At 44.0% G+C, this 14326-nt stretch overlaps 1 protein-coding gene across 4 annotated transcripts in view; it reads left to right on the top strand.

Moving 5' to 3' along the window:
- SYBU (syntabulin) overlaps positions 1–14326 on the top strand; it is a 39974-nt gene extending 25648 nt beyond the window's left edge. Inside the window, exons 1-6 of one of the 4 annotated variants that reach the window (XM_058833532.1) lie at positions 3960–4573; positions 5454–5560; positions 7345–7447; positions 9821–10024; positions 10998–11147; positions 12291–14326. In XM_058833532.1, coding sequence (XP_058689515.1) covers positions 7407–7447; positions 9821–10024; positions 10998–11147; positions 12291–13389 — 1494 coding nt within the window. In that variant the 5' untranslated portion in view covers positions 3960–4573; positions 5454–5560; positions 7345–7406 and the 3' untranslated portion in view covers positions 13390–14326. Of the gene's footprint in view, positions 1–3959; positions 4574–5444; positions 5561–7344; positions 7448–9820; positions 10025–10997; positions 11148–12290 lie in introns of those variants that run through there. The other 3 variants (XM_058833533.1, XM_058833534.1, XM_058833531.1) reach the window with 3 other exon arrangements.

Here is a 14326-nt window from a genome sequence, read left to right as displayed (position 1 = left end):
TTTATTAGTATTACATTGTCTTGTTTCCATGCTGAGGCACTTTATTGGTCATGAGGTCAGTGTTCCACTGTTCTTAGATTCTGTAAATAATAGGAAGCTGTTCACTTTTGAAATCTGGTCAGGCTGAATGTTTGCTAGAGCTGGTGGAATACAACTTGACCACACACTGGCAAGAATCAATAAGCAGAAACAACACAGGCTTCTTGTCTGTCCAGTAAGAGTGAAAAAAACCAGCAAAATTATGGCAGTCATAACTTGAAATGCATTGGCCTCAGACCTACCTTAGATTTGTTACTGTAAAAAATACAGTTTATGCAACCAACTGGGTAAGGTTCTACTGTTCTTTTCAATAGATGGCACTTGAACTTTATTCATTTTTTTGTAATAATTTCAACATGTGTGTTACAGTAAATATTTTATTAGCTTACAACAAATTTTGATTTTTATCCTGGAATTTCAGGGTTGTTTCATCAGTTACCTCCCAGATATGTTTCTCCTTCCAGTGTTTTTCCCTTGCCTGTTGAAAACATGTCAAACTGATTTAAAATGTTTTATGCACATTATAATGAAAACCATATGTCTTATATTAAGGGTGACTATGCAAAAGCTTTCACTTGAATCAGGTTTTGCATGCAATTTCAGGCACTTGCAGATACACTGTGCCCGTGGACCTGTGCAGCTCCTTGCTGTGCCCCAGACAGCTTCTCTCCTCCTTGCATACAGGGACCAGATTTAGGAGATGTGTTGAAGGGGCCTCTGAAAACCCTTTCTTAAACTTCTGCCACCAACGTGACGGGAGGGCTGGGATCTTTTCCCAGTCTGTGATGAAGTTTGCTGCCTCTCTGTGTACTGCTAAGTTATCCCTGCCAAAGATGACATTTTCCAGTTCCTAAAAATACTTCTGACCAGCCTATCCATTTCCCTTCAAAAAGACCAAATAGTACTGCCCAGTATATAAAAAAATCCCCTTGGGTGATACTGCATGGGTGCTTATAAAAAATACGTGTCCATAGGTGGATTGAAGATATAATTTATAAAACTGTCAAATGCAAGTCAGCATTATGTTATACAACTCCCAGTGTATTTTTTAAACCTCCAGTCTCAATGTTTGTATTGAGGTTGGTGTAGGAAAGCAGCATCTTTCTGTCTCTGATAACAAAGAGCCTTTTTGTTTGAACATGAAGATAAGTTCCCCAGACTGTTCCCTTCTGCTCCATGAGCATATGTTCCCCTGACAAAGGTCACTTCAGGCTGAGAAGAGTGAAATTATGGAAGCCGTTTTTAAGGCATTGGTAGAATGGCTCAAGCTCCATATAGAAGCAAAAAAAAAAATAATTAGGTCAGGCTGACTTCTGTAAGAAAAATATCCTTAAAAATACATAGACCAACAAAAAACTCCAACATGTAATGCTCTTTGTCTATTCCAACATCAGCTTTTGGCTTCTCTACAAATCAGTGAATTAGAAACAATTAAGAAAAACACAAGCCCAGATCATAGTGATATGCAGAATATGCATGATGGCTCTCAGCCAATGTCAGTAATTATTTTGTAGTGACTGTGTTTTGAGAGAAGAGCTTGATTGATTGTGGTTTCACAGAATACATAAGTCACATTATGTATTCATGTTGAGATCTGCAATGCTTATAATTTGCATTAGTGTGGTTCAGATTACTACTACAACTATAGTACTTAGATCAGAAAACTGCTTAATGAGATTAATTATTTGATAATAATCCTTCTTTCAAAGTAAAAAGAGTAAGCAAGAAAAATGAGTGAAAATCAATATAAATAATAATTTATAAAATTGCATTTAGATCCAAAGACAGGGAAGCACGATCTGTGTTGCAGTCCTTCCCAAAAGGCTGTCTGGTTTTGAGCTGGAAGTCTTCTTGCCCAAAACATTTGAACGATTTATGGAGACCCACACCCAAAGTTTTGCTCCACATCCCCTCTGACTGTGTATCTGCCAGCTGCCCAAGTTCCCAGCTGTTACTGGGCCAAGCACCCAGCTGAAATGTGACCACAGACCCGTCTGCTGAGGGAGCACTGTCGAGCAGTTGGGTCCACCCAAGAGTGGAGAGTAATGGCTTCATTCATTGGCCAGTGCAGTGGGATAGGGAAGGGATGCCAGACATTGCTGTACTCAGTTTCTTGCCATTATTCATGGAGCACAACTCACAAATGTGAGTTTGTTGACTAAACCTCATAAAACCAGAGGGCTGATTAGGTACTAAAATTCAAGATTCACAGCAGAGAGCATGCCACACATGCCCACAGGAGATGCAGAGAGAAGTGCCCATCTCCCAGACTTAGTCACCTGTCTGTAGTCCTGGGTGTGCCCACGTGCATGCCTTGGATTCACTGTGAACCTCCATACCAGAGCCAGACCATCTCTGTGAGTGCAGGCATCCAGCAGGTTTCATTCCTCAGAAATATGGGCAGTGCTAGTGCTACCAGTCCAAGCAGTTAGAGCTTGAGAAAAAGGTCGGAGTCCAGTGCCTTCTTTAGACCAAAGGAACTCAAATCTACACTTCTCCTAAGAGTTCCTGAACCAGTGCAACTTAACTGGGCATCCTCAACTTCCTCCCCTGATGTTAGAACTCGTTACAGTGGAGAGAGTGATACAGACAGAGGCAGAGCATGTGTGAGCAGCTTCTGTCACCCAAAGATGACAGCAGTCCACATGGAGGAGAGCTGTGACCTGTTCCTTGCTCTCAAGGTTATACCTGCTTTTACCCAGTTACTGTTCAGTGTGAAATGTAAATAGTTAATTCCAAAATAAGAGCCTCCCATACAATAATCCTAAGTCAAACAAGTAATAAAGTCAAAGGCCAGGAACTGGAACCAAAACCCACTGTCGTCTATGGCCCTGACACTTTGAATTCAGCACATTTCCCACTAGGAGACTTGGCCTTCAAAATGGGTCATTTTTAAGGCTGTTATCTGAAGAAAAGCCTGGAATGTTAAAGGAAGATGTCATTCCTTCTTTGCAGCTTTTTTTTTTTTTTTTTCCCACATTTTTCAGTGCATGTGAGCAGTGTGGTTTTCTTTCCTAGATTGTTTGTGGCACACAAAATCTATCTTGCAGGAACAGCCCCATATTAAATAGAAAAATAAGAACAGCAATAGTGGTTCCTGGAAATACACTGCTTATGATGTTAAATATTGGAGCTAGAGCTGTAGCTGTGAGTTAAATTGAACCAAATCTCTTAAAAATACAGGTCATTTCTTTAGTGGGCATTACAGCTGAATTCTCTCTACTTTTCCAGCTGCTTCTAATGACTTTGCTGGATATTTTTTCACACAGTCAGGCCCAAGCTCTACCCATGGGGTCTCTAAAGCAAACTATCTAGAGAGACAGCATGCCACTTATTTCTCAAGTAGCTGCACCAAAGAGGTTAATATGTATGCATATTTTGGTCACTTTGCTGTATAACAGAGTGCTTTTGAAGGCAAGAAAGCTCAGCAAATTTAAGTGCTTTACATTTTGAGGACAAGCTGTTTCTGTCAACGCTGTTTTATTTACAGCTCTGTTTCACTGGCTATATGCAAAACCTACTTCAAGACTGATATACATATAAAGAGGTCATGTTTATGGAGTCAAAAGAGAGCTAAGCTCTGTGGTTTATATACCTGGTAGGCCCAATGTACCTGCAAAAGGTGATCAGTTCTACCTGTAAGAGGTGCGAGTGCAGTGTGTGTGATACAGTCGGATACAGCTGTTGTCCTTGCGCTGCGGCTGAGGCAGGGTTAGGGGTGAGGCTCGTCCGGACCCGAGTGGGTGGTGGCTGCCCTGCACAAACAGCAGCTAGTGCCAGCTGGAGGCGTACCTGGCACACGCAGCTCCTTCTCCCGCTGCTCAGTCCCGCCCCCGCATCTGTAATTGCATCATTTGCAGGATGGGAAACCTGCCCTTGAGACATTCGTAAGAGCCTCCCAGTTGGTTCCCATGCTGCGACAGGCGAGTGTGAGCTCCCCGAGCTGTGGCGGCCGATGCCACACGCGTCTGCCGTACCCCGTGTGCCTCTGGCCGGGCTGCCCGCACGGCTCGTCACGGGCAGCGCGGCAGCTGGCACGGCCTTCCTTCTCCTCGCTCGGTGTCAGCCGAGCCCGGTGACTGTCGCGATGCTGTCGGGGCAGCAAGGAGGCGAAAAGGCAGCACAGAGCGTGATGCTGCTGCAGAGCGCTCTCAGCTCGGTGCCGCAGCCCACCGAGCGGTAAAGTGCGGGGACGGCACCGGGCTCTGCAGGATTTCACTCTTGCTTCTCACATACCCGTTCCCGGCAAAGAGCAACCCTGGAAAATGTGACGGTGCTTCGTTGGCCATCCTTGTGCTGTTCCTCCCATTGCACAGAGCAGTGCAGAGCTCTGCTCCCACGGCGTGGGCGTGCTGCTCGGAGCCCGCTGCCAGGCGGGGGGAGGCGGGAGGACGGGCTCCCCAGCATGGACTCAGGCTGGCTCCATGGGCTGCGGCACTGGTGGCTGCAGCGTGGAAGAACATGAATGAGTGAAGTCCAGATGACATACGGCTGAAGCTGGTGACTCAACGTGTTGCATCTTTTGCAGGAAGGGGTTAGTGACACACTCCTTTTAAGAGGAAAGTCTCTGATTGAAGCTAAACAAGTGTTATGGCCAGTTAGGACAAAGGAATGCGGGGTTGAGAAATGTCAGTCTCTTTCATAGTTAGCACTAAATTAATGGGCTGTTCTGCGGCTTACATATGTGAGCTTTTGTCATTACATAGTTAAAGTGACAGAAAGAGCCAACAGGCATTCTTAGGAAGCTGTCAGCCTGGAGAATGGAGTTAGGAGAATGAGAAGCCGTGTTCAGCCCCTGCCTGCACTGCTGCTAAGACATGGAGTTTCATGTTTTGTTAAGATATTTGTAAGACAGGAGTCACGCCTACCCAGGAGAATATGTTGCAATGGATATTTTATGGATAGATGCCATGTTATTTTGCTGAGAGATGTCTACCAAATGGGAGAAGATATTTTTTAAAGTCTCCTAATAGCATTTCTGTCAAGCTCTGCTACACACAAAACTGGCCTGAACATCATTTATACACTTGGAACCATCACTAGCAGTGACCCCTTTAACTTATAAAATGTTCTCAAAGATCCTATAAATAGCCACGTGCCTAATTTTAAACATAAGCAGTCTCCTGTGCTAAGTGTTAAGCTTGTGTGTAGCTGTTATTAGAACTGGGGCCAGAAAGGTTAGTTCATGCTTTGCAGACACAGTTCCTGGTCTCAGATGCGGTTCAGTCTTTCGGAAAGCTCTGCGGATGGTGGGGTTGTGTTTTCAGGCTCTGCTGGCTCCTACCAGCAGTGCCCAGCCCTGCAGCTCTTGGTGCTCCAAGCCAGGCAGGTCAGGAAGAGGCGCTTGTTAAGCCTTGCCACTCGGCAATGCTTTCGATAGCGAGATCTGATTATGATGTGATCTGCTTACCCAGAGGTGAACCTTGGCTAGGGCTCCTGCTCTCTGCGCCACAGACAAGACTTGGGGAAGCTGCTGGTGTCTTGCAAGTGCCGGAATGTTTTGGGGACCCAAACACCAGAGGTATGATGTCTGTGTGATGTATTTACTTGTTTGGGTCTTGTTTAGAAAAGTAGTTTTGAGTGTAGTGTGATACCAAGAGTGTACATTACATGGAGTGTACATTAGTCTTGTAGATGGGGATATTTTGTTTATCAGGAAAACTCTGTTGCATCTGGGAATGTCATGTCCCATGATCATTTTGCTTCCCCAAGGAGAGGGTCACTCACATTTACATCTGTAAACATGATATAAATTCCTTGTGAAACCAAGTGGCTTTGCTGCTTTCCTTCCCTCCTCTTGCAAATTTTCACGCAGCTCTGATCTGGTTGTGGCTGTGGTAGCTTGGGTCTTATTATCAGGGGTGTTGTACAGGATGTGGAGCAGGTTAGAGGTGCTAGAGCTGGGTCCCTGGGATCCCCTTTTGAAGAGCTAAGCTTTGTATCTGAGCACTTTGAAATGAAGCTGAGGAATATCCTGGGATGGGCTGATGCAGAGGCACAGAAAAATGTAGGCTGGTCTCAGATGTCATGAGGTAGGGAAAGTATTGGGTTAAATCAAATCACACCTTATCCTAAGGCCAGTTGCTAAGTGTTGCCACATGGTAAGACTGGTTGCTGGCTGTCTCAGCCTCTTTAAGGCTGTGAAGCCAGGTTCTGACAAAGCCTTTTCCCAGTCTCAGGTGTTCAGGGTGAAAGGTGCGCCCTTTACCATCAGCCCTGTGAAGAATTTAAGAGAGATTGAGGTCTAGCTGCAGTGGGAGGATGATGGTGGCTGCAGCTGCATCTCCCCTGTGTGGAAAGGATAGTAAAAACGGCAAGTTTGCAGCTGCTGCCTTGGGGATGTCTATCCATGGGATGACATCCAGAAATTCCCAGGTGAGACATGCTCCCCTTGGTCAGTCACTTAAAGGATGTTGGAGAGTTATTTCCATCCCCTCTGCTAAAGTCACCATTCATTACTGTGGCTCTATAGCATGAGACCTGGGTATGGCATAGAACGTTTACCATTGGACTGACAGATCAGAAAAAAATTATAGCTTTGGTATTTTTTTTTTCCAGAGGATAAGATTTTCTTAGTACATCTATCTGCTACTGACCTTAGCAAAATGAGAGCAGTTTTCCTTGTATATGCCAGAGCTTGTGAAATAAAAGCTGTGATCCATAGAAAATCAGTAATCAGACAGATGACTTGGTACCTGAGACCTACATGTGATTACTGGATTATTTTAAGGTTATTAGAACTGCCTCACTATGCTTCTGTACCACATGAAAACCTGCATATGTGTGTAGATAAGTATATAGATATACTGTTAGCCTGTACAGGTTTATACATATATATATATATGTACAGTTATGTTATCTCATGAAACAAAACAGAAGCAGTGAGCAGTGTTTCTGTATGGTTTAAAGCATGACAAATATCCAGTTACAGCAGTGTGTTCTAATCACTGTGTTCCTGAAGGAGCCATGTGAGCAGCCTCATTCATCTATCAATGGCTGTGAGGGAGCAAACAGGTTGTCACAACACAAGTGCTCCTGTCTGAGACCTAAAATGGCTTCTGTAGTGTGAGGGTTTTGTGTCCAAATGTTTTTTTCTGCTCTTGTTGAAGTGCCAGTTCTGAAGAAATGTTGAAAATCTGGAACAAATCCAGTTCTTGTCCTCAGGGATGTTTGAAAATCCATGCAACTTCTGAAATTCACCCAGAACAGACAAAGGAAGGATGCTTGTGATTCACTGTTATTTTGAAAACAATCTTTTGAGTTATAATTTCCATCATGTTTTCACTCTTTCCTTTTCCTTTCCAGGCAGTGAAGCTGATTTTAGCTCTTCAAGCAGCACAGGCAGTATTTCAGCACCTGAAGTCCATATGTCAGCTGCTGGAAGCAAGAGATCTTCTTTTTCTCGCAAGTAAGCAAAGCAATTTTTCCTGAATGTTGCTAGTGCAAAGATAGACTACTGTGTAAGGTGTTGTATTTTAAAACAATGGGGTTAACACAAGGCTCTTGGGTAACATGCTGGTGAGAACTGCAATATAAGAAAGAAAAAAAATTCTGTATTCAGTGCACAAAAATTGTCAGTATGCCAGATCAGCCAGCTGTTGGGGTTTATTTGTTTATTCATGGCAAGTGTGGGAAATACAATCCAGGCATTGGCTGGAGTGGAGGGAGAGCTGGGTATGTTAGTTAACAGCAGTATTTCTAACCAGTTAACCTAAACCTTCTGGTCTTAACACTTTGTTTTATCTCTGTCATAAATTGTCAGCTCAGCTTACACCTTTCCAGATCATGATCTTATTATTTGTTGTAAGAAGTAGACAGTATTGCCTTTGATGTTTTTTTATTTTTTTTTTCTGAAGTACCCTTGCCCAGGCTATGGGCAATTTAAAAAAGAAAACAAGTATCATAGTCACCTGTCTAAATGAACTGTTCATGAAAGATTTCTGCAGGATTTCTCCCTGTCATATGTGAACTGCAAATTTGGACAGCTTGAGAATACAGGGGCATTGGGATGGAGCAGGGCACGTTGTGTTCTACCCACGCAATCCCTGCTGGTTACATTTAGTGGAGCAGGAGGAAGGAGTTCAAATGGACAGGACTGGTTTCCTGCCTGCCGTGGAAGAGCTGGCAGGCAGGCTGGGACCGGCTGCAGGATACCCGTGTGCTTGAGTCACACAGGCGTCTTGAAGGCCACGATGTGTCCTGGCGTAGAGGTCATCAGAATGAGGCTTTGAGAGCGCTTCCCTATCTGTATCATGAGACTGTTAGAAAAATAAACACTACTGAAGTTCCCACTAGATTATATCTAACAAGTTACTGGCTGCGGGGAAAAAATGGTACCAAGTATAATATGAAGCCCTAAAATCACCTTAATTTCAGTAAGATTCTGTATAATTTCATATACTACTGTGCATGTTAATATAACTTTAAACTAGAGCATACTGGCATCCTGGATTAGACAGAATTCCTCTGCAATAAGGCTCGTCCAGATGCGCTGCTATGTTAAGCATAGTCTCTGCAAGTTCTACCACACACCAGAGCTGATGATACACTGTATAAACTGGAAAGAGATATCTCCTTTGCAGTATGTTCTTTTTTAACTGTTTGACTTTACTTACTATGAAATGCTTCAGTGTTGTCACAAACCACAGTCCTGTACTTCATTGTAAAATAATTACAAAATCACCCAAACCACAGCAGTGTGATGAAGGTTCGCAGCAGCCACTCAACCATCTGTTCCTTATAAACTGTTCCATTTGCAGAGAAGGGAAAAAAACAAGTGAAACAATTTAAAGAAGACATGTTGCTTCATAGCTCTGTGGTATTTGATTTTTTATATTCAAGCCTTCTCTTTTGCTGGCAGGGTTTGCCTTTTCCTGGTATTTTCTGATTGATTTTTTTATTTTATTTTATTTTTTTAAACCTGTCCTTTCATTACTATTTAGAAGAACAACTTCGATGGGAGAATGAAGGTAGCAGTGTAGTAGTGTGGGATGACAAACCAAGTGAGCAGGAGAGGGACACATCCCAGGAAGTTGGCCTCAGAGCACTCCAGCCCTTGGGCAGCTGTCAGGCAGGGAGGATACCAATTGCTTTCAAGCACACACAGTTGACAGATTCTCTAATAAAGAATGGGAAAAGAAAGGTAAATATGTATGAGAAAAGCTGGAAGGAAAAAAGAGAAGACTGTGCTTTCCTTTGTCTCTTTTAATACTATTTCAGCCTGCTCTCCGTGGGGTCCAAACTATATAGAAGTGAATGAATAGCTGACCATGACAGATGAAGCACCCAGTATGCCAAAGGCAGAAAAGAGCAGTGGCCCAAACAAAATCTGTTTTCAGTGCACACTGTGATCCCCCAGGCTGCATGCCGAGGAGCATGAAAGCAGTCTTACAGCAACCCTCCATGCACAGACACCACTCTGCAGGCCTGGCCAGGGAAAGCTGGAGTGTGGTTCTTTTGGCATTAGTCCAGACCACAGGCCTCTCATTACTTAACAGAGTCAAAGATTCAGGGAACATGGATGGTCTGATGAAGTCACTGGGAGCTGTGCTGTCCACAGAGAGATGTGAAATGGCTGAGATTTCCTTAGAACGCATAATTCAGACTGAGAGCCCCCTGCCAGTGACAGAACATGGAGTGGCTGATCATGTCAGAACTTTATTTCTTTCCAGCCACTCACAGTTATCTCTCTGGTTTATTGTTTAGAGAACTTTGTGTGTAAAATAAGACACATAAGGGGTTGTGTGATGAGAATAATGTTTTCACCATTTTTGTTCTCCAGTCGTGGTCCTTATGGTCGGAATAATGGATCCTTATCCTACAAGTCTGGAGCCAGTCCACCTGCTTCACACGGAAAGGATGCTTCATCCACACTGTGCAAAAACCATCTGAGTCCTGCTAACATCCATCAGAGTTACAGAGCTTCTTCAGCCAGCAGCAGCAACTCAGGCTCATACAAAGGAAGTGACAGCAGTCCAGTGATGAGGCAAGTCTGTGTTTCAGCCTCCTGGTGTTGGGTCCATTGACACCCTCTGCACTGTATTTTGGAATCAGCTGCGGGAGTTGCCGTGCAGGTCATCTTGCTCCTCACCATAGCTGTGATGCCTCATATAGGTGACCTAGCAGTCAGCAAAGTTCTCCATACCCTGTAAAAGCTCTATTGTTTCAGCACTGTAAAATTCAAGTTTACTTTAACTCAAAGTCCTCTGCAGTTGGCTTTCACTCCAAGGCAGGCTATTTCAGGCATTTTCATGCCATCAGTTCTTATGAGGATTTACTGGTTCGTTTGTTGTAGGGCTCTTTTCGCTTTGGAGAGAGTTGGGTGGGGTAGTGTAGGAAGCATGATACACTTGGGTGAAAATTCACCCCGCCTAGCCTTCGGCACCTCCCTAAAGAGCACAGTTTCCTGTACAGGAAAGAACACAGATACCTGCCAGAGCATGTGACACGTTGCAGAGAAGAAATGGTCACCATGCTGCTGCTGTTGCCCTCTCTCCCAGACAACTTGGCAGCCAAGCATGTAAGATACACATGCAAAAACAGACAGGATGAGTGTAGTTTTCAGTGTGCTCAGCTTTATAACTCCTGTGTGGAGCTGAACTCAGTCCTTGGGCTGCCTCGCCTGGCTGTCTGTAGATGGGTTCCCTTGCCCTGCCTGCTCTTGGGCACACCACCCATTTGGGGTGAGGGGATGGCCAGATATTTTAAAGTTAAAAGCCTCATTCGATATAATGACACTGAAGCCAAGTACAATAAATAGTAAATTTTGCACTGTAGCTAAAAATCAGCTGGTTCCTCAAGTACTTTGATTTGCAAGGTGAAGTAACTTGTGTGGACACTGAGAAGCCCCAGGTGAGTCAAGGTTTGCATTTATCAGTCAATGGGATGCTTTTCATTTTGCCAGGATGTAAGAACTGTAAGAGTGATGGTATGTGATGGTTTGTTTTGGATTTTTTCAGACGATCAGGGAGATACAATTCTTGTGGTGACAATCACAGCATTAAGCCACAAAATCCAGAGCAATATTTGACTCCTCTGCAGCAGAAAGAAGTGGCAGTACGGCATTTGAAAACCAAGCTGAAGGAATCTGAAAGCAAACTTAAAGAAAGGTAAACCTCACTTCAGAAATCAGTCAGAAGGATTTATTTGGGAACATTTAGGGGTGGTAAACCTGAGTGGTTTTGCTCATTTCTTGGTCAATGAAGTTTCCATTAAGAAATTTGAAATATTAGGTTGTTTTTGGTATTTCAGATTTCAGAATGTACTAAGGGAATGCAAAACAATGAGTTTATTTATAAATATAGCTGTCTCTTTTTCCTTTTTGGAACTTTCACAATAGAATACTTTAGAAAGACAACTTTTTACAAGTCTGATTTAGATTGAGACCTTTTATGCATAGAACAGTTTCTACCTGCCAGCATGCATTACCTTAGTATCCCGTTCTACCTCTCAGTGAAGTAGGACTGCAATGTGCTCCTTCTCCCAGTGAAAGAAAAGCTCATAACCAGACCACTGTGCCCATTTGTGTTTTTTGTCGCTTATATACTGATTTTTTCACAATAGCCCTTTGTATGGATGCTGAGCAAAGAAGTGACAATGTGCATTATGCAGCAACAGATGTCTCTTTTAGTGAGACTGCACTCTGAGAGTTGGCTCTCCAGCACAGAGAACCCAAGGGGGCACAAAGGGCTGTTTGAATGGAGCCCAAGACAGAGTTTCAGGGACCCAGTGCTCTTCCTCTGCATCTGCAAGGCCTGGAATGACATAGGAGTCCCCTGTCCCCCACTTGCTCCCCATGTGCTTGCAGCAGCCTCTGGCTCCCTGCTGGGGAAAGCCTGCAGACCTGAGCTCCCTGGCTGTCTGAGGCCAGACTCTGGAGGTACTGACAAGCTGCTGGCAGGCACTGGGGATGCATGCAGGCAGCTGTTTCCCACTTCCTCCAGGGCGAGGCAGTAGGGGAGATTTTAAGCACTGCACTGGTTAGACCTGACCTAGAGGTCACCATCTGTGTCTCAAATTGTCCAGGATCACAGCACAGCCCACAAGGCTGCTGGTTTTGTGGGGAGGTCAGTAGCTCCCATTAACAATCAGCTGGCATAGACTCTCTCAGAGGTGGCCACAAATGGCACCTGGAGAAATGTGCTTCCTTCTTGGAGCATGTCAGCAGCAGAGCCATCGCTGTGGGGTGTGGCCTCATGTTGACTTTAACTGAGCAGTCAGCAGAAGTGTCACCTCATTTTATTTTGTTACAGGGAAACAGAAATAGAAGAGCTTAAAGCTCAGCTGGGACGAATGAGGGAAGACTGGATTGAGGAAGAGTGCAATCGTGTGGAGGCAGAGCTGGCCTTAAAGGAAGCAAGAAGTGAAATTAAACAACTTAAGCAGGTTATTGAAAGCATGAAAAACAGCTTGGCTGAGAAAGACAAAAAAATTCAGAAATACTTTGTAGACATAAACATTCAAAACAAGAAACTGGAATCTTTGCTGCAGAGCATGGAGATGGCTCAGGACCACTCTGTGAGGGATGAGCAGAGCCTGGAGTACACGAGCGACTCAGAGGGGAAGCTGTTAGCACTGTGTGCCACCCTGCCAGACAGCCCCATCACAGAGGACCAGGGTCTGGAGGAGGTGGCAGACAGTGATCTGCTTCTTAGTGAGGACAGAGCTAATGGGACTGACTCATCTGGGGAGAGTGTGATCGCCACAGCCTCTGAGTTGAGTGATCCAACTCCCTTCAGTGCTGCTGTAAATAAAGAGATGCTTGAAATCATTCTGGATGGAAAACTAACTTATTGCCAGGAGGAAGAAAAAAGCAACATGACAGTGGAACAGGCCATCCAGACTGATGTGGTGCCATATAGCTTAGATGTGGAGCAGCTCATTCAAAACATCTTCAGAGCTCAAGACACCTGCCCTCTAAGCCCACCTTCTTCACTGAAGGAATTGGGTGAATTTTCTCTTGGAAGCTTCAGTGATTCTGGTATCATAGTGGACTTAACTCCAAGTGATCCCAATTCTGCCATCCTTTTGTCTCCTATGGAGTCTCCATGCAGAAAGGTGGAGCACAGAGTTAATGAAAACCGTTTCATGAAAGAACTTGATTTTACAGAAACTCATGATGATGAAGCCTTTGAGTATGTTAATACAGGAATAAAGAGGAGATACTGGAGCAGCAGTCTCCTTGGGGATCTTCTGGCTGTAGCAGCCCCTGTTGTACCAACTATTGTGTGGGCTTTGAGTACTCAGAGAGGAGGAACAGATCCTATTTACAATATTGGAGCATTGCTTCGTGGTTGCTGCCTGGTGGCCCTGCACTCTTTACGCCGAACACCCTTCAGTATCAAAACCTAAAGTCTACTCTGTCCCTGGGCACCAACTGGCTGAGGCAAAGAGGGATGAGATAGATCATAAAAAGCTACTGTATATTCTGGCAGAGTCCATCATTTGGTTTTGACTATTTGATTTGCACTATAGATCAGTTCAAAAACATGTTCTTCGTTTCAAAAAAAAAAAATAAAAATAAGCTAATCCTTGTACTTCCACAAGATGTTTTTAACAGTACTGCTGCTTACAGAAATATTCCTCCTGCTGGCAGGCACCATGTCCCTCCCCTGTCCTGGTGACTTTCTTGTGCCAGGACATCTGCACAGTGAACATAACCAGGGAAATCAGGAATTCGAGCCTATTGCTCTTTCCTGTTCCACTGCTGAGATAGGATTAAACTCAGTCACTCTCCCTGGATGGTTCACTGAGCAAATGTACAGGCACTTTGCACTGGCTTAAGGGTAGTGTGAGATGGAGGGAAAAAATGGCCAGGGAAAGGTGGGGTATTTCTCTAGACAGCACTAACCTTCCCTTAGGGTATCACACCTGTGCTCCAGAAAGCATGCTAACGCTTTCCATTTGTTGTCCCAAGTGTCAATTCAATTTAGAGGTAAAACCCGTATTCCCCAGGCAGCTTCCAGCACATTGTTCGTGCCTGTCTCATGTAGTGCTCTTTTCAATTGTGCAATTGCTTGAGCATTTCACTGGTCTTGTGCGTATACAGGGACTGTAACCAAAAATGTACATCGTTGGGAGTCTTAACACTTGTTACAATGATAAGTATAGGCGTGGATACACTTCAAATCTTAATGTTGTTTTAAAGTCTTTATGTATTGGAACCTGATAGTCTCTTGAGCCCTTTGAAATACTATGTATAAATGTATTGTGTTTTAACTTATTGTTTATTTAATTGCTTTATTGTAAATTACCTTTATAATCACAAGTTCAGTAAAGCATGATAGAA

This window comes from Poecile atricapillus, chromosome 2, assembly GCF_030490865.1.
Source record: "Poecile atricapillus isolate bPoeAtr1 chromosome 2, bPoeAtr1.hap1, whole genome shotgun sequence".
Taxonomy (NCBI): domain Eukaryota; kingdom Metazoa; phylum Chordata; class Aves; order Passeriformes; family Paridae; genus Poecile; species Poecile atricapillus.
This window is presented reverse-complemented; position numbering and strand designations above follow the sequence as displayed.